This window comes from Solea solea, chromosome 13, assembly GCF_958295425.1.
Source record: "Solea solea chromosome 13, fSolSol10.1, whole genome shotgun sequence".
NCBI classification, from domain to species: Eukaryota; Metazoa; Chordata; class Actinopteri; order Pleuronectiformes; family Soleidae; genus Solea; species Solea solea.
The window spans coordinates 22896401-22919739 of NC_081146.1; the positions used below are offsets into that span (position 1 = coordinate 22896401).

The following is a 23339-nucleotide window of genomic DNA, read 5'->3' on the forward strand; positions in this document are numbered from 1 at the left end:
GCGTTGACTTTTGACCTTTGGCAACCGAAATCTAAACAGTTAATCCATGAGTCTAAGTGAACTTTTGTGCCAAATTTGAATGGATTCTCTCGAGGCATTCTTAAGATAACACATTCACAAGGTAAAAAGGGGCGTGGGGGGGAGGGGGGAGTTTCAGGTCACTGTGACCTTTGACCAGTGAAGTGTAAACAGTTCATACGCAAGTCTAAGTGAACATTTGTACCAAATTTGAAAGGATTCCCTGGAGGTGCTCATAGTGGGATGATATGAAAATTTAATGTCACGGTTATCTTGGCCAAAATAATTGGGATAATTGTAAAAATATGCTTTAGCCTCTTAAATGCCTCTAAAACACACTGAACTCACCCTATCTTACATTTTTGTAGGGTTTTTTTGCATTGCTGATGTTTTTTTAGTGAACATTTGGTAAATGAAAAACAAGAATCACACAAAAAAAGAAAAAAAAAATGCTCCAGGCCACTAACTGACTGCCAGGATTGGAAGCATAAGAATGGAAATAAAGATCTTCAGATGTACAGGTGCAGCGCTGCATTTAGTTGAATATATAAATAAATGAAAAAAAAACGGTGGGAAGCTGTGGACTTGAGCTGTCACGGGACGTGAAGAATTTACATAGTAATTATGCATAAAAATGGACGTATTAGCACAAAGATGCAATAAATGCAAAACATGTGCAGTGTAAATTATATAAAAAACACAAAATGCAAAACATACATAATATATATGTATATATATAAAAGTTGTGGGTGGAAAGAAAGCGCATCATGTTTGCATTAAGAGTTGTAGGGGCCACGAACAGTGTATTTACAGATGAGAATATGCTGTGGTGAAACGCATCACATTTCTGCATGGACGCGTCATGAATCATGGGAAAGTGGTGGTCAGTTTGATTCAGGGCTCAGAATAAATGGATGGTGTTGCACTCGCCTGAGAATGCTGCTGCTCACATCTTGAAATCATAAATTCGCAATCCGTACTGGTCCTTGTCAAAAAAAAAATCTTAGAGGGCGCTCCCTCCTGTGATGGATGATGGTTTCAACTTTTACAGATTTACAGATCAGTGAACAGCATCATAACTGTACACAACATGCACGCTGCGTCACAACAACCACAATTACTATCACCGTTAAGCATCCTGATCATTCGGCTACAGAATTATGGTGAAATACGATAATAACGACACTGCCTCAAGATAACAATGGCAGACACCTACCGCTGTGTCACTTTTAGGACTGTTTATTAGCAGAAATTGAATATACCACCCATTAGTATGTTAATATTATGTGTAAAACAACTTTTTGTAGTCCTAAAATAAGCCTTCTATATGTGTTTTATGCAACAGCCACACTGGACTTTTAAGACCCTCCCATATGGGTGCTCAGAATGGCTCAAGAGCTTGAAACAACTTGGGTGCTGGTCAGTGAAATAAGATCTTGAAACCTTGATTTTGCCCCACCACCATCTCAGTTTTTAAAGCAGAACTATATCTTGCAAGATCAGGGCAGCCAACATGGAGTTCTCAGAATCAGGAGGTCTCACAAGGTCTTGCAAATTCTCGCAAAGACCCGGCACTGCACACACACACACCTCCTAGCCAGGCACCGGCAATAAGATCAAGGCAGCGAGAGCATTATTTTAGACATTCATCATGGCAGAGCTGGTGAAAAAGAAGCAGAGAAAAGATGTTTTTACGACAATGAGGATAAAGCCGGAGACAATGGTTGGATGAATGTTTACGGTGGTGTCATAAATAGGAAACTGTAGGAGAAGCTCCATAACGTTAGAGGCGAAAAAGCGAACAGACTTGCAAAGCTCCACTTTCTGTCTGTCGGTATTCAAGAACAACCTCAGTTATTTTGTCTTGGCCTTAGCCATGAGACGTTAATAAGAAAGAAAAGATTGTTCGTTGAGTGTCCAGACACCACTCAGCAGCACGGATGACTTCATCATCACTCAGACAATGACAAACACACGTGGGATTTCAGTTTGGGAAACAGAACAGAAGTCAGATAGTGCCCGGTCCGGTAAAGTAAGGAGCATGACTACTTCTGCCACTGCCACCCTCTTGATCTAGCTTTGGTTTCCCTCCCAGCTACAGATTTTGAAAGATGTCACTTAGTAAATGTACTTAATAAGATGGGGGTCCCAAAATGGGGGTTATGCTCCATGTTTTCAGTTGAGGCCAAGAACTATGATCCAGCACAGAACAGAATGATGACTCCACCTCCATATGTAGATCAACAGGCCGTGTAAGGCACCAACACTGCCAAGGTTAGAGGTTTCACTCCCAGAGGGGCTCTATCATTTTAAATATCTCATTGTACTATATGCAGCACTTTTTTGTACACAAAACGGTGGTAAAAGGGACACAGAGCTGTGTAACACCTCAAAGCCAATGATTAACACTGTGTTTCAGGATAGGTGATGTTCTTTTAACGAGCCGACAGCTGATATCAGTGTTTGGGGTTGTGTGTGTGTGTGTGTGCGTAGCGTCTGGGGCGATTCGGATGAAAGTTACCGCCATCTGGTCGAGGTGACCGACTCTCGCCGACAGCGAGACGACAGAGCGCGCGCGGAATAAAGGAAGATAAGGGCTGAACAAATACACACACACTCGCACCTCTCACTCCCTGAGCTGTCAGAGTGAGAGTGTGTGTCTGTTCTGGGTGTGGAGGAGGATGTGATGAAGGACAGGGGAGAAGCTGGAAAAATGTGTGGTGCATTCATGGGTGTGTGTTTTGTGTGATTGAGAGAGTGAGTGAATGAGAACGGCCGGCAAACAACAAAAAAATGATTGTTGACATTAGATGATGAAAGACATGACAGGAAAACAGCTGCAGAGAAACTGCATTTTCTTTATGATTCATCCTTAAAATATTTTATTTGTGTTCATTTGTTTGGTATTACGTTGCTTTTTTTTTTTTTGTTTAATCTTCGGGCAGTTTCTTTAAAACCACTGCACAGGACTTCTTAACAACTAACAGCATCACCGTTGTTTATATTCGCCAGTGATTCTCGTCTCATCTTTCAAAGTCATGCCTGAAAATCATTATCTGATGTTTGGCACCAGAGGTTTAAAATATCACCACTTAAGTTTGTCTTATCGCATGTTTGTGTTAAATGGTTTCATTATTAATGTGCATATTTTTGAATGGCGGTCAAAAACGTATTTTAAGCAGCAGGACTTTGAACTTTGGCCACCAAAGTCTAATCACTTCCTCGTTTGCTGAGGACATTCCAGAAACACTGTGTTAATGAGGAGAAACACATGTTCTGTGATGTGTCACACTGGTCTTTGACTATCAACAAAAACGTTTTTTTCTTCTCCTCTTTTAAACAATAACCCTCTATGACTTCACCACTCTGCGTTTTGGAGTTTGTCCTGCACCTGTTTTTTAAACCAGAACAGAACATGTTTGGATCAGAGAGGGTGGAACTGAGGAAGAAGAGAAGGGTGGATCATACGCAGAACTCAAGGACTGGCAGGTCAACAGCGTGTGACATCCACTGTCAATCACATCATAGCCACTCCGCCAGCTGCATTCCCCCGCTTTGAGGTCCAAAAAGAGCCGAAAGCAGTGATTGTGAGCATTAACTCCTCAGGAAAATGTTTACGGATGTTATATAAATCAAGTGAGAAGGAGAAGCTCACTTTCTCATGGGCTTCCCCTCAAACCAGTGGTGTCGCCCCCAAGTGACCACTCAAGAAAATACAGGTTTTCAGCCTCTCACATTTTTCAGACCTGATGTCCATTATTCACATAAATACTCAAATAAATACACACACACAATCACACACACACACACACAAAGAAACACAGATAGACTGACCCATTGGCTCGAGGACAAACTGGTCCTGAGTGACGGCCAGAGGAGGCTGAATGTTGACCGTCAGCTTTGAGGACTGCAACACACAGCTGGCCTTCACCTTCACCTGGAAAGACAAAAACGAGGAGGTGAGTTTGGGAAAGAAGTGGTGTAGTCTACTGTCATCAGGGTTCCTCAATGATGGTCCTGCATGTTTTACATGTTTCCTTACTCCGACATACCTGATTCAAATGGTCAGCCCATAAGCCAGCACTGAAGAACCCAGATAATGACCCATTAATTTGAATTTATTTGTTGGAGCAAGAAAACCTCTAAAACATGCAGGGCAGTGGGTCCCCAGGAAAAGAAAAGGGATTGAGAAACCCTGGTCTAAGTCATACGCAGGTATACGGCGTAAACCCACTACAAAAAGGGCCAGGATTTCCATCTAACCACTTAAAATACTCACAGTCATGTCATTTTTTTTGCAAATAAAAAGTGGAGATGACTAATTAAATATGATAAAAATCATCTTGTGTATACTTTGTTTAGGTATTGCGCTGCTGGTCTGTCAACCCATGCTTTGAGTGTGTGTATTTTTTATTTTATTTTTATGTGACCGGGGGAAAGTGGTCTGCAACTCAGCTGTGGTGATGCAACGCTAATGCATCACAGTTATAAACATAAGAACCAGGAGAAATGAAAAAGAAGCAAGTGACACTTTTTGAGTGTTTTCAACAGCCTGTTCCAAAATCTACACTTTCGAGCAAAATGTGTCTGCACTGACAGTACACCCACTACACCACTGAGGGGAAAGCTTCTGGATCAGGATCTGACCAACAGCGTACATTATGTCATCAGTGCATGGCTGCAGCTCACCTGTATGGTGACTGAAGGGATGGGCAGACCATCGATGTCTTGGATCAGAGCTTGCTGTGGAGAAAAAGAGTCTTTGTGAGTGGTAAAAAAAAAAAGTAAGAAGGAAAGAAGGAAAAAGTGTGTTTGTGTAGTTGTGTGATTCTTACCGATGGGCTGTCCATGCTGGAAGACACAGCAGCTTTAACGATCAAGTCTGCCTCTGCATCCGATTTAGGGAGGATGTCTGAAATGACAACAAAACACGTGTGTTTTATGCACGTTTTCATTTTTGTGCTTTACAAAAAACTAAAGGCAAACAAAGAACAGCTTTGAAATATTGCATTTAAATGTTTACGCTTAAGGACGGTGGAAAAGCTGGCGTATCAATAACACGTAGATGTGATTGAATGCAATAGAATCAGTTGTATCAGCCAAAACAAAAAATCATGTGAATTTAGAGCCCCTCCCTCTTCCACATTTTGAGTTATGTGTGGACACAACATTCCTCAACTTAGTGCAAGAAGCAAATAATAATGAAATGAAGAAGCAGCAAAAACGTGATCATATATCAACAGCTAGTGCCGCTCTTTATTTATGTCGTCAAGTTGAGCCTTGTTACCCTTCTGCGCCACCTACTGCTTAACTCGGTGAACTGACTGGAAACATGGACAAATGTGCAGTTTTCTTTGACCAAATCTTTTAAAATTTGGTCAAAATTTGCAAGACATTTGAACAGGAAACAGTAGTCTGGTATTTTTTAAGTGAACTACTGTACATAGAAACAGTTGTATAGTAAGACCAAAAGCATCAAATCTAAGGTCTTAGACTTTGATTTTTCGGATTTGCGGTAGTTATATAACCCCTCTCAAAAAACAGTGGTTAAATCTAAATTAAAAATCTTGCCGCATGTACAGCAGCCTCCTACCCTGAGTCCTCGAGGCCTCTCTGATGAACTTCTGCAGCTTCTTCATCTCGGCGTCCACCTGCTCGTAGTCTGCCTCCCTGGCGTCCACCTTTGGCGTGGAGAAGAAGGACGGGTCGGTGCCCATGTAAGAGCACAGAAGGTGTCCGTCTGAACTCAGACTGACCACCGCTCCCTTCAACTCCCTGGAGTGGAGAGGAGAGGAGAGGAGAGGAGAGGAGAGGAGAGGAGAGGAGAGGAGAGAGAGGAGGCATTAGCATCTCTATTTGTTTCCCAAAACAAAATGCAGTTTAGAAATCATTTGTGATTTGAAATGAGGTGGAAAGAGGGAAAGGAAATGGAAATAATGAATGATGCAGTCAGGTATTTTCACTCTGTGTGTGTGTGTGTGTGTGTGTGCATATTAACTGGTTGCAGATGTGTTGTGGGTCTAGTCTTGTCAGGAGGTAATGCTGACACAAATACAGGTTTGCACAGCTACTCTTCTGAGGACAATACATTGACTTCCATTCATGTCTATCCCTAACCTTAACTTAACTTAACCACAATGCAAATCTCAGCCATAAAGTTCCTCAGAAATGAGGTTCTGCCTCATCAGGACCAGTTTTTGGTCTCCGTGAGGACTCCCAGTCCTGACAAGGTCAGTGTTTATGCCAGAAAAGGTCCCGAAGAGGCAACAAATTCTCACAGACACACACACAGGGTTCAGATCAAGAGCAGCAGGCGACTGCACACCTGCACAGGAGGGAGTCTGTGGGGGGAAATCAACATTCACTTTAACTGCTGCAGAAACACTCGCAATCACTCACTAACTCACGCTCGCACACATGCGTCCACAACGACAGCTCTCACTCACACTAACACACACACTTGCCCTCTAACCCTCGCAGAAAATGAGTTCCCACCACTTGTGAGAGAGAAAAACTGTTGATCATAAATATGAACAGGCAAATAGACAGGAGGGAACAGCAGTTGCTGTCAGACATGTTAGCAGTGAAACCATATATCACAATAACTGTTGTCACCTCGAGAAGAACCTAATCCATGTGTCCAGGGTCCAACACATGGGATAAAAGAGTGAGCGGTGAAAGCGGAGGGAAGAAAAACAGCACAAATGCATGTACACGCTCTTGTGAAACCAGCTCAGTCTGTCAAGAGGTTTGACGTCAAGGTCAACCAAGTAGCAACTGGTCATGACGTCACCCATGAGAATGTAAACTCCTGTTGTGAAGCTTCCAGAAACACCGTTTAGCCAGCGTGTCAGTGCTCCTCTACTGGACGATATCACACTTGTGTCCACGCACATGTGCCGTACTTTATCGCCAATTTTCCTCAAAGTCGGCCTGTTTGACCTGGCGTATCGATTATTGTAGTGCACGAGGAAGGACGACGACATATCATCAAATAGATATAATAACTAGCATTTGGCCCCCAGGTGGCCGTTCAGTGTTTTTTCACTGACTGAGGAAACTGGTGCTGAAACAATTAACTCGATTAATCAAGAAAATAACATGATGATGAAAATAATCGTTAGTTGCAGACCTGTATTTAAGTTATTTTGAAACACACAAGTCACAAAATAACACAATGGAACTGTGAAGCCACAGACTCACTAAGTAACCTTAAACAACCCCGCTTAGAGAACTCCAAACTATCCCTTTAAATCATGTCAGCTACTCTGATTTAGACTGGGTCTTTAATTTAAAATTAAATTAATTAAAAGGACAGTAAGGACAGCCAATGGCACCGACTGAATATTGTGTGCAGTATTAAGAAATAACATTTTTGCTGCTAAATGACAGAGCAGAGACTCATGGGACACTGCTGTAAATTACAAATGTCCACATTAAGCTGCTGGAGCCACTGTGTGTATTTACCCAGTGTGTGTGTGTGTGTGTGTGTGTGTGTGTGTGTGTGTTCCTCTCCCTCACACTGTGTGCAATGCCCTGCCAACACAATGAAAATGATGATGACTATCAAGTGCTTTAAAACAACACACCGCCTCAAACTAAACCAAACAGTTATGCAGACACACACTATCTCCTGCATCTAAAACACACACACACACACACACATTATTTTTCAGCCATGTTTGTACTTTGTGTTCTAATTGTATCAAATTACGGTTTGATTGGACATGTGTGGGAAAAGCCACTTTATTGGCCATAGCTCGCCCCTCCCCGCTCTGCTCTGATTGGCCAGCTGGAAAACATTGTTGGGTGATTTCCTGTCAGAAATAACACGCTGGATTTCACAGACTGATAAATAAAAAGAAAGGAACATAGCTACAGTGTGTGTGTGTGTGTGTGTGTGTGTGTGTGTGTGTGTGTGTGTGTGTGTGTGTGTGTTATCCGTGTCTCGTACACATGCACATATGTGAGGCTCGATGTGATTGTACAGCTAACACATGGAAACACTTTGAAACCTTTGTTTTTCCTACTCTTTCTGACAGTACAGTGTGACCCAGCGCTAGTCTCACGTCAGTAAACATGTGACATGCAGTTCAAAGGTCATACTTACGGGAAGTTGGCGACGCAAACGGCCACGGGCACAAACGGGAGCTGGGCCGCCCACTTTAGAGTCACATCCTGGTAAACCAGCAGCATGTTGGTGTGGTTGCCCAGCAACAGGTTGGTGGTACCATCCGTCACTGCGGGAGACCAGAGGTAGAAAATGAATGAATGATTGTTTTTTTTTTGTTGCTCATCGCAGTGGATTCATCCCTCAGTAGCTTTAGAAAATCACAATCACATCCCCTTGTTTCTGTCAGTCGCTCATTTGTGAAATGAAACCCTGATTTTGTAGGATAATTCGTCAAATTCAGGATTGATTAAAATCAGGGCTGAAAACATTGTTGTTTACGGCAACTTTCCCATTAATTCTTTAGCTATTTTGCCTGCTTGCTTTTGTTGTTTTTAAAATCATACTTTACTTTCTATTCTACATATTAATTAAATTTTTTTTATGTATTTCCTGCAATGTATTTGTAGTTTCTTCTGTATTTTGATTCTAGTGCTTTGAACGTAAAACAGAGCAGAAGGGAAAATTCTCAGACAGTGTCGTCTCTAGTCTTTGCATTTACCTGCCTTTGCTTTGAAACTGGTTCTTTACCGACGCAACTCCCCAAAGCTCTTAAGTTGGGTTAGAGTATTTTCTGAAAGTAAAGCTTTTTAAACCCACCAAATCTGCCAAAAAAAGCGGATTATTGCCCCTCCTATTGCCAGTGGTGGAGTTTATTTTGTTCACTTCTGTATCACCTGTGTGTGAATTGTGACATTATATCTTGGGTCCCCAAACAAATAAGCAAAATAAGATGTATGTGTATACTTAACTTGCAAAAAACCACTGTAAAACATCTCTCTTCAAATTATGTTATATACTAATTCAAAATGATATTAGGTTAAAAAAAATGGCTGAAAACATTTGCCACCTTTTAAAAGTGGGTCCCCGTATGGAAAGTCTGGGAAAAACCAAAACTCTGAACTAAAGGTAATGAGTGTTGTCCCAAGTTTTACAAAGTAAGAATCACTACAAACTGAGTCATTTGACCTGGGAGTGAAAACCCACTGGTGAAAAAACCCAACATTTAAACCCAGGATGAAACAGACTTTGCGACGAGTGGAAACAAACGCAATGGAAAGCAGAAAATCTGCCTCACGTATACACTAGTCTGCCCCATATCCACCGTATATGAATGCTTGTGTGTTATAGATTTTCAGCAGTGGTGGTATGGACACGTAACATTTGGTTTGAAGCTGAAGTCGCATTTCAAAAATGGTCAAATATTAGTTTCCACCCCTCTACCTGCCTGGCCGCCTCCTCGCGTCTCTTTCAGATGATAGCGACATCAATAAAACCATACCACTCTAAACACTAAAGAGCAGCTTCCAGCAGTACCTAAGAGTGTGCAGATATACTTTATTTCAACAAGCTGCCTGCATTTATGGTATAAGGGTGCAGGGATTGAGCAAGCTTTCTGAAGATGTATATATTGGAGAGGGTGTACCATTAGTGTGATTATGTACTAAAGTTAATCAAAATGAAATATTCCACTGACATTTCATTTTAACTCGTAAAATTATAATCTGGACAAGGATTTCTTTGTGAGTTCAAACCCCCCGAATGAGGTCTCGAGTCGGCCATGTGCTCGTTACTGGACCTACAATAGAAGCCGTGCTCTGCTGCGATGATTAAACTTAGTCATTTATGGTCAGGAACCCAGCCTCCGTTTCATAGCAGCACAAATCCAACGGTTTTGTCTATGATTCTTTGGTTTTGGAAAACAGTGGCACATATTCACGTGCCCAAAAAACCATGGAGCTCAGAAATAACAAATTCCTGTGGTGGGTGGCATTGCCCTTTAAGATGATTGCAACTTGCGCTCGCTTGTATAGAAAAAAAAATTATCTTTTCACGTCTCACATCTGGTTTATGTATTGAATGTTGTCTTATTAAATTGAAGACAATGTCAGTTTTTGTATGTGTGTGTATGAAGCTGCACGTTCACGTTCTCGAGAAACTTTTACCTACGACTGCTAATGTTTTGTTTCGACAAACGCGCCGAGTCCCGCGCGTCCAGGCGATCCCACCGAGTTACCACCTAGAGAGATCTGACGTGACGGCCACACGCAAAACAAACACGCACAGTTGAAAAACACAAGGCATATAATGACAGCAGCTGCGGTCAGCAAGGGTGGTAAAGAGCAGGGGTCAAAATGACAGAGTGTATATGTGTGTGTGTGTGTGTGTGTGTGTGTGTGTGCGCGTGTGTCGGTGCCACATCAAAGCAAACACACACCTTCCATCGCAGCATTTATAATTACAGCCTAATTATAAAGGTCCAATCTACGTCGCGCTCAAGATGAACATCTCCCAAACATGAGGCGCTTTTTTTCACTAATGTTTCCTCAGTTACTCTTTCCCTCGTTTCTTCAAGTTTATCCTTTTCCTACGCCTTGTCTGTTCTCACCTGCTTGCTCATAAATCTACACTAAATCTAAACTCACTGACTCTTTCAAGTACTTTCTTGATTTGGTAAGCTCTGCTCTGACACATTGTTACGTTTGGTTAATATTTGATAAATCAGTATAAATTGTAAATTGTGTGGCGCAGTGATTCCCAAAGTGTAGGCCAGCACTGCGGGTGGGCCCGTGTTGTTGTTGTTGATGTTTTTCATTTTCAGTCTTGTAATTTAAGTTTTAAATTGCTGTAAAATAGGTTTTAAGAAATACTTATAAGGCCCAATCAATTTCATGTGAATATCAAGATATAATGAGTTGTTTCTTTATTTACAGACTTATTTTGCATCACAAATGTGTTTATGTTTATATTTATATATTCCAAAAATAGACACTTTTATTTTGAATCTTCAGAAAGAAAAATTTTGCGATATAATTATGGAAATGTTGTCATATAATCTTAAGCTTATTTTGCCCAAACTTGACTGAACAGTTGAAAATGTTGGACTTGGCGTCATTTTACATTTGATCTGTCTCTAGCAGGTAATATATACAGTATACAGCAATATTGTGAACTTCTATGAGTAAATATTCAGTGTCAAACATTTATGTTGATAATTAAGCACTTTGCTGTGGAGCTAAACATTTCAAATATTACACGAAGCCCGACTGTGATGACCACATTCATGTGTTGAAAGATGCGCACGTTCAGAAATAAATTGAAGTGAGTTTCTGTATCCTCATATTCACATGAAAACAGTGTTATATATGGGAATTATTGATCCTAGTATTGTGTGTTTATCAGATTCCTAATTCAAGGTTTGGGTGTGGACCTCAGAGGATTTTCAGATTCTCTTCAGTTTGGGGAATGGCTGAAATACTGCAGGCGATATTTCTTTGTCCCCCTTCTGTTTTTGCTGATAACTGGAGGGGATTCAAAATCTGCCATGTGTGTTCCGTTAGACAGAGTTACGACGACTGCGAAGGTCATCATAAGACTCGCATCATCGTCGTCGTCCAGTGAGCCTCTGTGCCCCAATCTGAGTTAATCTGTCACCTCTCTGTCATGATTCCCCCGAGTCTGGCTCATTTCATTTTTATTTCAAAGGATGCTTTTGATTTTGTGGTTTGATTATGATTTGAACGTGGGACCTAGACCTTGGCTCGTGCGTTCCAGCTGAGCAGTAAGGTTTTCTGAGGCAGACGTGAGGAGGTAGACAGGGGAGAGCGAGGGCAGCGGTCCAGCAGAGGCAGCTGTGAGGCTGAAGGCCAGAAGGGAAAAAACGTTGGGAAACACTCAAGAGATCATCATTGTCTATCCTCATTTGCACTGCGCTCTCAACTAGAATGTCCACTCAATGTTTTTTTGGCCTTTGCTGGATGATTGGTGGCAGCTCTGACAGTCACTTAGTCACTAATGTTTGACCTTGAAACAACAAACTAAAGTATGGACAGAGAATATCGCAGCAGCAGCAGCAGCCGCAGCAGCAGTGGGCTAATCCCAGGAGTCCGTCTGTCTTTCCACCATGTGGGAATTTTTATATGGTCTTGATTGTTGACAGGACTCATGTCGCAATAAAAGCTGCTTTTTTGTGTGCCGGCACATTATGTATTGAATTTATAGCCAATTTCCACGAGTGATTTAAATAATCTATCTGATGTCTGGAACAGACAGCGAGACAGTGGCCAAGCACTTTGAACGCTGAGATTTTCATTCAAAAATTGAAAACAGATATCGAAAACATGTTGGCTGTTCCCTCGCAATCTCTCCATCAATCCTCCCTTCTGGACGCTTCCTCCTGATTTCCTCACATCCTGTTTTGCTGCCTCTTTCCATTTGTCAGCTCTCAACTGCATTTTAGATCAAGTGCAACAGTCATGGTTACGTCGACGCATAAACTGGAACAGACAGATTTTTCTGTTGTAAAAAAAAAAAGTGGGGGAACATTTGTATAAAGATTGTTTATCGCTACATGTAGAAGAGGAGCTGTTGGAGGTTTGGCCGTCTCCTGATAAAACATGCTGCTTGTAATCAGGCAGGGGTCAATACCTTTAATCATTCCCCCAGCTAAAAAATGGAGTTGACCGATGATCACTCTGCGCTGTAGCCTCCCTCTTCACCAAAAAAATGTCTTAAAAAAGCTGATTGCTGATTGTATTCCTTTAACCTGACTCTCCTCAGTAACACAGCAACAGTTACTCGCAACTAACAATTATTTCAATTCCAGGAATGTCTGTCCGTCTGTGTGTCTGTCTGTTATTCGCACATCTCTCAAACTAGACAGGTGTCTTGCTATGGGCATGAGTAAGTGCAGTGCCAAGTTTGACGTTTGGATAATTAATGCAAAAGATACCGTTAAATATATTGGTAAAAGAAGCACACATTGGCTTTTGCCACTCCACTGTAGCCACTCCCCCTCTCACTCACACAGCACTGTGGGTACCTGAGAGGATAAGCATCTGCTCGGTGTTTACCAAACCTGGAAATGATGATGTTCACGAATGTCTTGCTTTGTCAACAAACCAAAATCAGACAGTTTTAATGATTTCTTGATGGAGCAAATAAACCAGAAAATATTCACATTTAAGACGCTGAACAATAAAAAAAACTTGTTTTAATTATTAATAAAAACACCTGCTCATTGATTATCAAAATAGTTGATGCTTAATTTAGTAATCCATTAATAATCGTTGCAGGTCTGCAAGGCTGATCAACGTTGAGATTAAGCAGCGATCTTATTCTTAAGATCAAGCAGACTTAAATCAACTTAAATTTTATTAGGTAAGCAATTTGTTAAGTGCCTAAAATCTGTTTTTGAAGTTTTGTTTCCACCACATCTTCAGGCCTAGAGCTGTCAGAAAAGGGCAGGGAGTTATAGTCTTTGGTCCCAGGATTTATTTTACAGTCAGCACCAAAGGTCTGTACTGAACTGGGGAAAAAGCTGTTTAATTACGCAGCTCCCTTTGACTGGAATAACCTACAAAATAATCTGAAAGTGAAGGATCTGGTCTCACCGGACACTTTCAAAGTGTTTTTATACTTGGAGGCACAAACATCTGCCTGTAGATTTTTGCACCTATTTATTTTGGTGGAAAATTAGCTGATTATTTGAGTTTCCCATCTAACACCTAATTAATTTTATTCCTGATAAAATAAAGAGTAAATTAAAACCTTAAATAACCACACCTCACATCTTTTTCTTTGTTTAGGAAAGCCTTTTTTAACTATGTGTTATCTTTTATTTTATTCCATGTGTTTTTAAAGCACTTCTAAGAGTCTGCTTTTATTACGACATAAATTCATTCTGCACCATGTGTTTATGTGCTGCACACTGTTGAGTTAGTAGTCTGCTCACTTTTGTTTTAATGAATGTAGCAGGGCTACTCCACTTATTCCGTCATGTTCTGCCAAAGGCAGCTTCCTCTGGAGCCAATCATGTGGCACTGGGCCTCCGTGCTGAGCGCTTTGTTTTTGTGTACTCGTCACTTACTTTCGTGTGTTTGCTTGTAGCAGGTGAACTGATGCATGTTGAGTTTTGTGTTGCTGCAGTGGTAAAAAAAGAAAAAAGAAAAAAGTACGAGGAGGACATGGTCTGCTGCTGCCCCCATCAGTAAGTTTAACTGTGATATTCTGTGACTTGTGTGTTTGAAAGCGTTCGTACAGATTTACCCGAGTAACAGGCCAACAACTCCTGTGTCATGTGTGCTAAAATCACTTTGTTAATGGACACTGGTGCGGGGGAGTTTGAGGTTTACAAAGTAATAAAAACCTTAGTGTCATGCAGCTGGTGTGGATTTTATTAGGTGTTAATTGGCAAAAAAAAATTTTTTTTACTGTTGTCCTCAAGTTGCAGCCCCCGCTCACTTCTTCTTTAGAAAGTACCAGACTGCCTACGTCCAAATATCAAATACACACCCAAAACATCAGACTGCAAAGAACAAGAGGATCCTGGTTTACCTGAGGCATAGGGGAGGAAGCAGCTGGGGTTGAACTCCAGCTTCTTCATGAAGCGAATCTGGCCGTTGTCTCTGACACAGTAGAGGTTTCTCTCACCCAGGGTGAAGATCGAGGAGGAGGAGTGGGAGAAAGAGGGCACAGAGATGTCCAGAGCCTGTTCACCCAGGACAAATGTCCAGTCGGGCTGAAGGAGAACACACATGCACACACACGTCAACACCAGAGATACTGTACACCACACCCACTCAGGACTAATTATGACCTATGGTACACACTATACATTCATGTACATTTGATCCACTTTCTTGCTGACTTATTGATTTCTCTGTCAGTATTGTTATTATTGACGATGTTGTGGCAGCAGAGCAGTTATATGATGTCCATCTATTAGCTGAATGACCAACCATTAAATAAAGATTGAACTAGCCGTCATTTACTATGCAAAAATGCACTCTCTTATATGGTCTAAAACTTCAATACAGACAAATGCTGCTGTTACAAGGGAGGAGGAATGTTTTTAGACAAATTTGTAGTTAATACTATGATCGCTAAGGATGATTCAGTCACAGAAAGAGAAAATGTATGAAACAACATTGTTAATTGAGTACATTTCTTGTCGGTGCTGTGTTTGGACTCACCGTCAGCTTTTTACCTCCAGTCTTGAGGGGCAGGTCAGGATCCTGTCGACTCTCCGCTTCCGTAGCCACAGCCAAAGTTTCGTACCTGAGAGGAAGACACACACACAAGCAGGGGACATTGAATTCAAATAATGTAATGTCCCCTAATGTGATTTGTATTTAAAGATGGACACATGACCAAAAGGTGAACGTAGACAAAACAATTTGTCCACCTTTATGGATATTATATTTGTGTTCCTTGTCCTTGTCCAGTTACAACTAATTTATCACTTGAAGGGAATAACAGAGAGAGAGGTGATAACATTTACCAAAAAGCTGGGGCTAAATTCAGGTACCCCTGTTTAGTTAGTCGACCTTTAGAGCAGGACAACCATGCAATTTATTAACTCAGTGGGTCAGAATTGCAGGAGTCTGCAAGGATCGCTATGAAAACAGTTGAAAGGCTCGGAATAAAATGATTTGCGTCAACCCCTAACATGAAATAAAAGAGTACAAATGACAGAGTATGTACAACTCAGCACTCAAACCATACAAGGTGACACAAATGAGAGCGAGTAAAAAATTGCCTGTAAGCAAAGTGGTTGTCCACAGAACGTGACAAGTACGACCCGGCCCCAAGTCTGATCTGATCTGAAGGCACTTAGTACCAATGCTGAAATACTTAGGAGCGCCCTCTATCGCTCAGAGTTCCCAGTGATTCATCAAAATCTGAAATTAACTAGCGTCACTGGAGTTTGCTCTTTGCATAATGACATACAGAGTGGTAGACTGTCTGGATGAGGCGCATTCACGAGAATCCAGACATGGAGGCGGCGCATGGCTGGAGAAGGTGCAAAAGTCTAGTCCCCTTACAGCTAACTTGATTTACATTACACTGACAGCTTATTATGGAATTATTGTGCAAAAAAACATGTTGCCTACCACAGCTTTAATTATCTCCATACCAAAAAAGGAATAATTCAAACTCTTCGTGACTCTGGTTGCAGATTGTGCGTCATTAACCTCAACAACATCGGTCATTTTCCTAAGAGAAATGTCATCTGTGAGAATAAGGCAGAAATCCAAGTGCACTTCATTATTCACATTCAAATAAAGTGGAGCATGTTCATTATTAAATTCATGTCTAGTGTCTTACATTCTCCTTCACCTTTACAGCTCCTGTCAGGTCAGTCAACACTCCAGGAGAGCTGCTGTTCCCTGAAACTGCGGTCGATCAGTTTTAATCAGAGAGCATTTGGCGACTGGCTGAGGATGAAGTGTTCAGACTGATCTGTGGTCAGTTGATTTTGGCATCTTCCGCATCAGGAGTTTTCCAGTAAGCAGCTGGCGGTCAAAGCAGCTTGGCGGGAATCTATCCTTTAGCTCCAACACCTGGAAGAACAGAGAGCTCCGAGCCTAACTGAGCCCGACTCAGAACCGCAAACCAAACACCAAAGAGCTGCCGATTTATCCCCTCACAGTTTTCTCAGTAATGTACATTTGGACCATAAACTTGCTGTTAATCGAAGATGTCAGGGCTGAAATAAACCCGAGATCGTTTGGCCTACACGCCGATATGACCTATAGATGAGAGACTCATCCAGGAAGGTGTTGGTCTCTCTTCATAAGCGTTCTTTATACTTTATATGACATGAGAAAATAAATTAAGTCAGACTGGCACCATAAAGCAGCACGTACTGTATTTGCTGCCATAATTCCACAAAGTATAATAAAGTTGTATTAAAGTCACCAGAGATTTAACTGCAATACTTATTTCCGAGGTAATTCAGTGACTTTCCATCTGGAGCCGTGGTGAGGTCCAAAAGTTGTGCCGCTTGTTTCAGACCAGATACCTGCAGAATTACCACCAGCCTCATTTACTCGTTCTATTTTGTGCTAATAATGAAGTGAAGACATCCAGAGACAATTAAACATGATTTATATGCATGTGGTCAATTAAAAAAAAAAAAAAATTATAACAACTGTTGTTTATTGAAGTGGCTGACCTGTCTCCATCCTGCCATTAAGGCAGTCTGAGCATTTCTTCATGCAACTGGCAACTATTTCCTCTCAGTCAGTGCGTTTACATGCATGTTAAAAGTCTAATTTTACTCAGACTAAGATAATAATTCAGTTTTCTCAATGTCAAGTAAACACGTTAGGCCAACTAAAATCGAGCTAGTTAGTCGGACTAACATACAAAGGTAGGGAACAGAGAAACATTTTTGTCCTTGCTAATAATTCCATAAAAACCTTTCAGCATATAGAAATTAAAGTGGTACAATGTAGTATTTTTACCCTAATTTAAGGGCTTCGGAGTCATTGTGATGGTTAAATATCTTGTTTTTAGGGAGATTGGAGGCTGTCTCCACTCTCCCTACTGTCAGTTAGCTGGAAACCAGCCTTGCAAGATCAAGGGCCACCGACCGACCCTTCAGAAGTCTTCAGAATCAGGAGGTCCTGCAAAATCTCGGGTCTTGCAAAAAACACAAATTCCTTTACGGCTAAAGTGGCAGACAAAGGATGGATGTTTTTTGTGTGCACACTGAAGCTCTAGGGGTTGCAACTAGTCTCGGTTGCCAGCCTTGGTTAAATCAGGTGACAGGAAACATTGACCAATCACAAGACAGTTCAGGGAGATTATGGCTAATTATATTTCATAGAAAATGAAGTTCTGTATAGGTAATTTATATGTATTCCATATAATTCTGTATTTATGTCCTCTGTATTGTAGAGGAAATTGTCACAATACTCCCTCAACAACATAATGTGATGGCAATACATCACGACCACTGCGAACGCAACTGTAAAACAAAGTGTTCTAAAGCTGTAATCTAAGATTTACAGTTTTGTAGCGACGTGAACAGTAGCAGCGCCCACTGAGCTTCTGTGAGAAACGGCTGGCAGACTAACGAGCCGCTTTATGGACGACCGCCAGTAAAGAAACCTTTTCATCACACCGTGACCGTCTCCTGGGGAAGAAAGCGGACTAAAGCGTATATTAGACATGTCAGGTGGTTTTAAGCCTCTAACGCAACACACATCGGATTGACAGGCTGACTCCCGAATGGATGAATGGATTAAAAATGACCTAATAATACTAAAACAACTGCACTGTGAAATAACTGTGTTCTTGGACTGTGTTTTCTCAATCCCACCCTTCTCTTGGATGCTTCACTAATGATGGTTTTAAGGTATAAATGAATCAAAACCTCTCATGCATACATGTATACGTGTAGAATCTGTGAGTTGATATACTGAGAGAAAAATCCCACAAAGGCTCATGTGTACAGAGAAGAATTCTAAAATACCACAATATTATATGATTATACAACTGCATATGAGAAGGACCAGCACACACACACACACACACACACATATGCAGCCTTTTACATTAGGACAACAGGATCAACTTCAATTCATTTGGACAGCCTGACCAAAACCTTACATTCCCATTAAGTAACCTAACCTTAACCAGTTAACACCAATCCCTAAACTTGATCTAACAACAGTTTGCGTCTTACCTCTAACCTTGGCCTCAGTAATGAGGTTCTGCCTCATTAGAACCCGGCTTTATTCCCCATGAGGACTACTGGTCATGACGAGGTCAGACTTTATAACCAAAAGACGTCCCAAAAAGGTAACAAAAAACGCACATAAATAACATAAATGAACATAAATACACCACTGGCTGTAACACACTGTACATTTGGGACCGATTTTCTTTGTTTGCAATTTAAAACACATTCTAAGTGCTCCCTCACACATGGACACAGTTTTGGTGTGTGTACTTCAGGACCTTTCTGGCTTACAAACTGACCTGGACCAGGACCAGTAGTCCTCATGGAGACCAAAACTGACTGTCTAAGTTGAGGTTAAGGTTAGTGTTAGGCATCAACTGGTTATAGGCAAGGATAAGTCTGTGGTTAGGCTGTCCAAATGAATGGAAATCAATGCAATGTCCTAAGAAGAATAGCAACACAAACCCACGTATGTGTACGAGCGCGTGTGTGTGTGTGTGTGTGTGTGTGTGTGTGTGTGTGTGTGTGTGTGTGTGTGTGTGTGTGTGTGTGTAGACAGTATCAATCATCATGTAGAGTTTGGGACACCGAGGTTAAGGAAACAGTTGTCTCATTTATATGAAACACAATCTCTCTGAAATCCACAAACAACACTCATTTACCTTCAATATATACATCACACACGCACGTGCACATTATATACGCAAACACTCACACACACACTCACACACACACACACATGCATATGCCCTCTTAGTGTCACGGATAAACACAAACTTGAAATCTCAAAGCTGATGCCAACACACACACACACACACACACACACAGAGGCGTGCATACACAGTGAATGAAATCAAGCTCTCATTCATCAGGGCAGGAGAAGGTCCAACAAGTCAAATAAACTGAGCGGGGCAGAACAGTTTGCCCAGTCATCTGATATTAAATGTGTAACAGTCAGGAAGGCCTTCCCCCGACATCTGATACACAATATATAAAAGAGTCAGGAAGCCCAAGCTCATCAATGGCTGCATGTATGTTTTCTCTACTCCAGTGAGTGTCAACCCACCATTTTACAATGTAAACAAAGTGTCATCTTTCTTTTTCTTTTTTAAACCAGAGGAGACTATATTTGGATGAGAGGGTGGAGCTGGAGCTCAAAGAGAGCACATGACATCTGATGTCAGTCACACCATGGGCTCAGTATCTCATACAGGGCAGTCCATGGCCAAGTGCAGAGGGAACTTGGCTTGTAAGAGGAGGGTTGGCGGATGTGAGTCACCACCAGGTGACACCAAAGGGTTGGGGTGCCCCTGAGCAAGGTACCCAACCCGCATTGCTCCCCGAGCACTGCTCAGTGGCTGCCCAATGCTCCTAATTCTAGGAAGGTTTCTAGTAGAGGATGGGTTAAAAGCAGAGAGGGCTGTCCCTACAGGGATAAATAAAAAGCACAAATACAAAAAAATACAAACCAGTGGAGTCGCCCCGCCCCCACCCAATGGACAATAACAATAATAATCCTCACTCTCAAAACTGAGCAGGATTTTGACCAAACTAATTGTGATTCTCAGCTAATCTATACAAAAAATGTTCCTTTGAAAAATCATGAAATAGTGAAAAATTGCTTTTACCAATACTTACAATGAGATGTTTAAATCTGCTGGCTAGTTTGTTAAGTGGTTCAAAACCAAAAGAAGCTGAGCTTATTGAATGAGATAGAAAAAAAGAATCAGGTTCTGATGCATTTGCTGTTTTTGTTCAACAATCTACTTAAATTTATAAAGTTTTCCAGTAATTTAATTGACACATTAATCCACTGATAATCATAATTGAATACAATTGCAACACGAGCGCTTTTTAATCAAATACAAGTATAACAGGAAGGCAAAAAATAGCCAATGTTTACTATTTTGTCTATTAAATTTCTGTTGATTCTTTTTTTTACTCCAAATATCAGCTGATTAACCAGGTAAACTGTTAGTAGACGCGTTTGTGTTCGTTGATGATTTATCTCTGCATCTGCAAAGATCCTGAACGTGTCAGAGGTTACGACACACACACAAAAACTCCCCCGCTGATCGGTGTGTTTACAAAATGAATGTGAAGGTGCAGTGAGAACCTGCTATTAGGTGTAATGGAAATAAGCTTGTAGCTATTACTAATGCAGCCTTGTTGTGTGTGTGTGTGTGTGTGTGTGTGTGTGTGTAGAGAGATGCTTTAAAGTGTCTGCTGAGCTCTGTGTAATTTACTACAGAGTGCGCTTTGTGTGTGTCCAGGGAGAGGAGTGAAGTCAGCGTTTCCACGGCAATATCTAGTCTGGAGAATCTCTTGATACCGGTGGGGGGCGCGGGGGGGGGGGGGTTATGGGGCGTCCAGATAACTAACAGCTGGGAGACACACACACACCCACACAGTCTGTAAGACTTCTAAAAAGCTCTCTATGCCGCAGCCAGAGGGAACTGGCAAGTGTGCGTGTGCATACATTAAAGGGAGGTACTTTCCAGTCTAACAGCGTATGTGTGTTTGTATGTGTTGCCTCTTTAGGACCCTTTTTTGGAATAAACTCTGACCTTGTTAGGACCAGTAGGAGACACTAAGATTCCAACTGTCGTTAGATTAAGTTTAGGATTAGACATTGACTGGTTAGGGTGAGGGTTCTGAATACTGCTTTCTTTAGGCTGTCGGACGACAAGGGACGTCAATGTGTGTCCTAAGAAGAATAGCTGCACAAACCTGTGTGTGCGTGTGTGTGTGTGTGTATTCATATATCTGTGAGGTCCAAAAGACGTAACACGTTGTGTCTGGGCCCCACAACTTTCAAGTGCTTTTCGGGGTTACCTGTTGTTTTATGGTTAGGCTAAGGGGCAAGGGAATGCATTATGTCAATGATGTGTCCTCACTAATATATAAAAACAAGTTTATGTCTTATGTGTGTGTGTGTGTTGGTCTATCCAGATGAGCTGGAGAGACAGAACAGATGCCTTTAAGATGTTGCAGCTTCACTAACCACAAACAGCTGATTTTAAAGATGGTGAATGACCCGAAATAACCTCAAATCATGTAGCTGCTACAAAAAAAAAAACCAACAGATTAGCACACTGTGATGCACAAACATTAGGTTTTTGATTAACAACACTCTGACACACAAAGGTCTAAATTACAGCTGCAGGTGTGCTTGTCTACAAATGTTTTCAAAAAGAATCCACATGATTTCCTCCCTTCTGTGGTCCCTGCTAAGGACAGAAAGTGTGACCTGTGTCATGTGGATGAGGTTGAGGATGAAATACATGTTTTATCAGTGCAAAAAGGGATTGTTTCATCCAAACAAAACCAACATACTTATAGCTTTCCAGCTGGCGTGCAGAGGACACGGTGAGGAAGCTGTCTGTTCTGGTGTTGTAGACCAGTGGGCCAGGCAGCAGGAAACCAGGGAGGAATCTGCCAAAGGAGTAACTGTCCTGCTCGAAGAACATCAGCATCCCGTCCATCGACTGGATACACAGAGAGTGGTGACCTGAATGAGTGGAGGGAGATGGTTCGGTTACCCTTACAGACCATTTCACGTGCATGACACACTCATACTGTTGTGGTGCAAACGGCTGATTAAAGAGCAGACAACGTGAACTAGACAACGCGCACTAAACTTCCTGTTCACCTGCAAGGCTGCTGATCAGAGCCGGCATGGTGAGCCTCATCACATCCATTCTAATGGTCCTGATTAAGTGCACAAAACAGTTTAAGGCTCTTGATCTAACACATAAGCACCTGTGTGCATTTATACTATTACTTCATCCTCACTGGAGGGTCACTGATGAGGGCACTCCTGATGACATGGTGCTGGTGCTGTAATCATCATCACAGACAAACTGAGCCTGTTCTGGTCTGGTCTGGTCTGCCTTTGGCCTGTTGTCTGTCGAGTGGTTGGCTTCAGCTGTGGGAAACCTATTTAACATTATGCTTGAGCAAGATGGTGGTCTCTCTGTCTCTCTGTGCTCTCTGTGGTTGGTTCCCTCAAGGATGGCAGGCACCCAACAAGAGTTATACTGTGTTTCCATCATGGTACGGTTCAGTTTGGTACAGTTCAGTATGGTTTGGAATGGTAACGCCCTGGGTCGGGCTTGCTCTTTCGACCGAGAGCACTACCTTTACTTGGTGGGTTGTGCCATGTCGTACCAGTGCGATGACAACAAACGCAACAACAGGCAACAATGGAGGACATCCAGCTAAAGAATGGAACAGTTGTGGTTATTTTGGTACTATTCCTAATGGAAAAAAAAAAATAGGTTCTGTACCAAACTGAACCTTTCCAAGTTAAGCCCTCCCATCTTTATTATACTTCTAAACAACACATAGAACAGACAAACTTTTTCACTTCAATTTGCTTTTCTCAGCTTGTAACACAAACGCAAAAGGAACCCGTCCACAATACAGTGTAGCAACAGGTGACGTGTCATGTTGCCAACATGTGCGATTCTTCTATCAAACTTTTTATACCAAGCACCACCTGAGAAACTATTGACTATCTCAATATCGCCAACATTCAAATACAGTGGTGTAAATAGTCTGAGCAAAGTCAGCTACAGACTTTTCACAAGAGGCAGATTTATTCCCAATAAGATAAAAAAAAACTTGTTTATACAAACAGGCCTTTGTATAGTAGGACTGTTTGTTACAACGTCA

The 23339-nt window shown here is 41.6% G+C and overlaps 1 protein-coding gene across 4 annotated transcripts in view; it reads right to left on the bottom strand.

The window, feature by feature from the left end:
• The window catches only part of bbs9 (Bardet-Biedl syndrome 9), a 181627-nt gene that overhangs the window by 142429 nt on the left and 15859 nt on the right, over window positions 1–23339 (bottom strand). For all 4 annotated transcript variants that reach the window (XM_058648536.1, XM_058648534.1, XM_058648535.1 and 1 more), the window contains exons 6-13: window positions 21999–22173; window positions 15163–15247; window positions 14525–14708; window positions 8129–8258; window positions 5612–5793; window positions 4854–4930; window positions 4708–4761; window positions 3853–3955 (exon numbers count right to left, since the gene is read on the bottom strand). In XM_058648536.1, the coding sequence (XP_058504519.1) occupies window positions 3853–3955; window positions 4708–4761; window positions 4854–4930; window positions 5612–5793; window positions 8129–8258; window positions 14525–14708; window positions 15163–15247; window positions 21999–22173 (990 nt within the window). The remainder of the gene's footprint in view (window positions 1–3852; window positions 3956–4707; window positions 4762–4853; window positions 4931–5611; window positions 5794–8128; window positions 8259–14524; window positions 14709–15162; window positions 15248–21998; window positions 22174–23339) is intronic.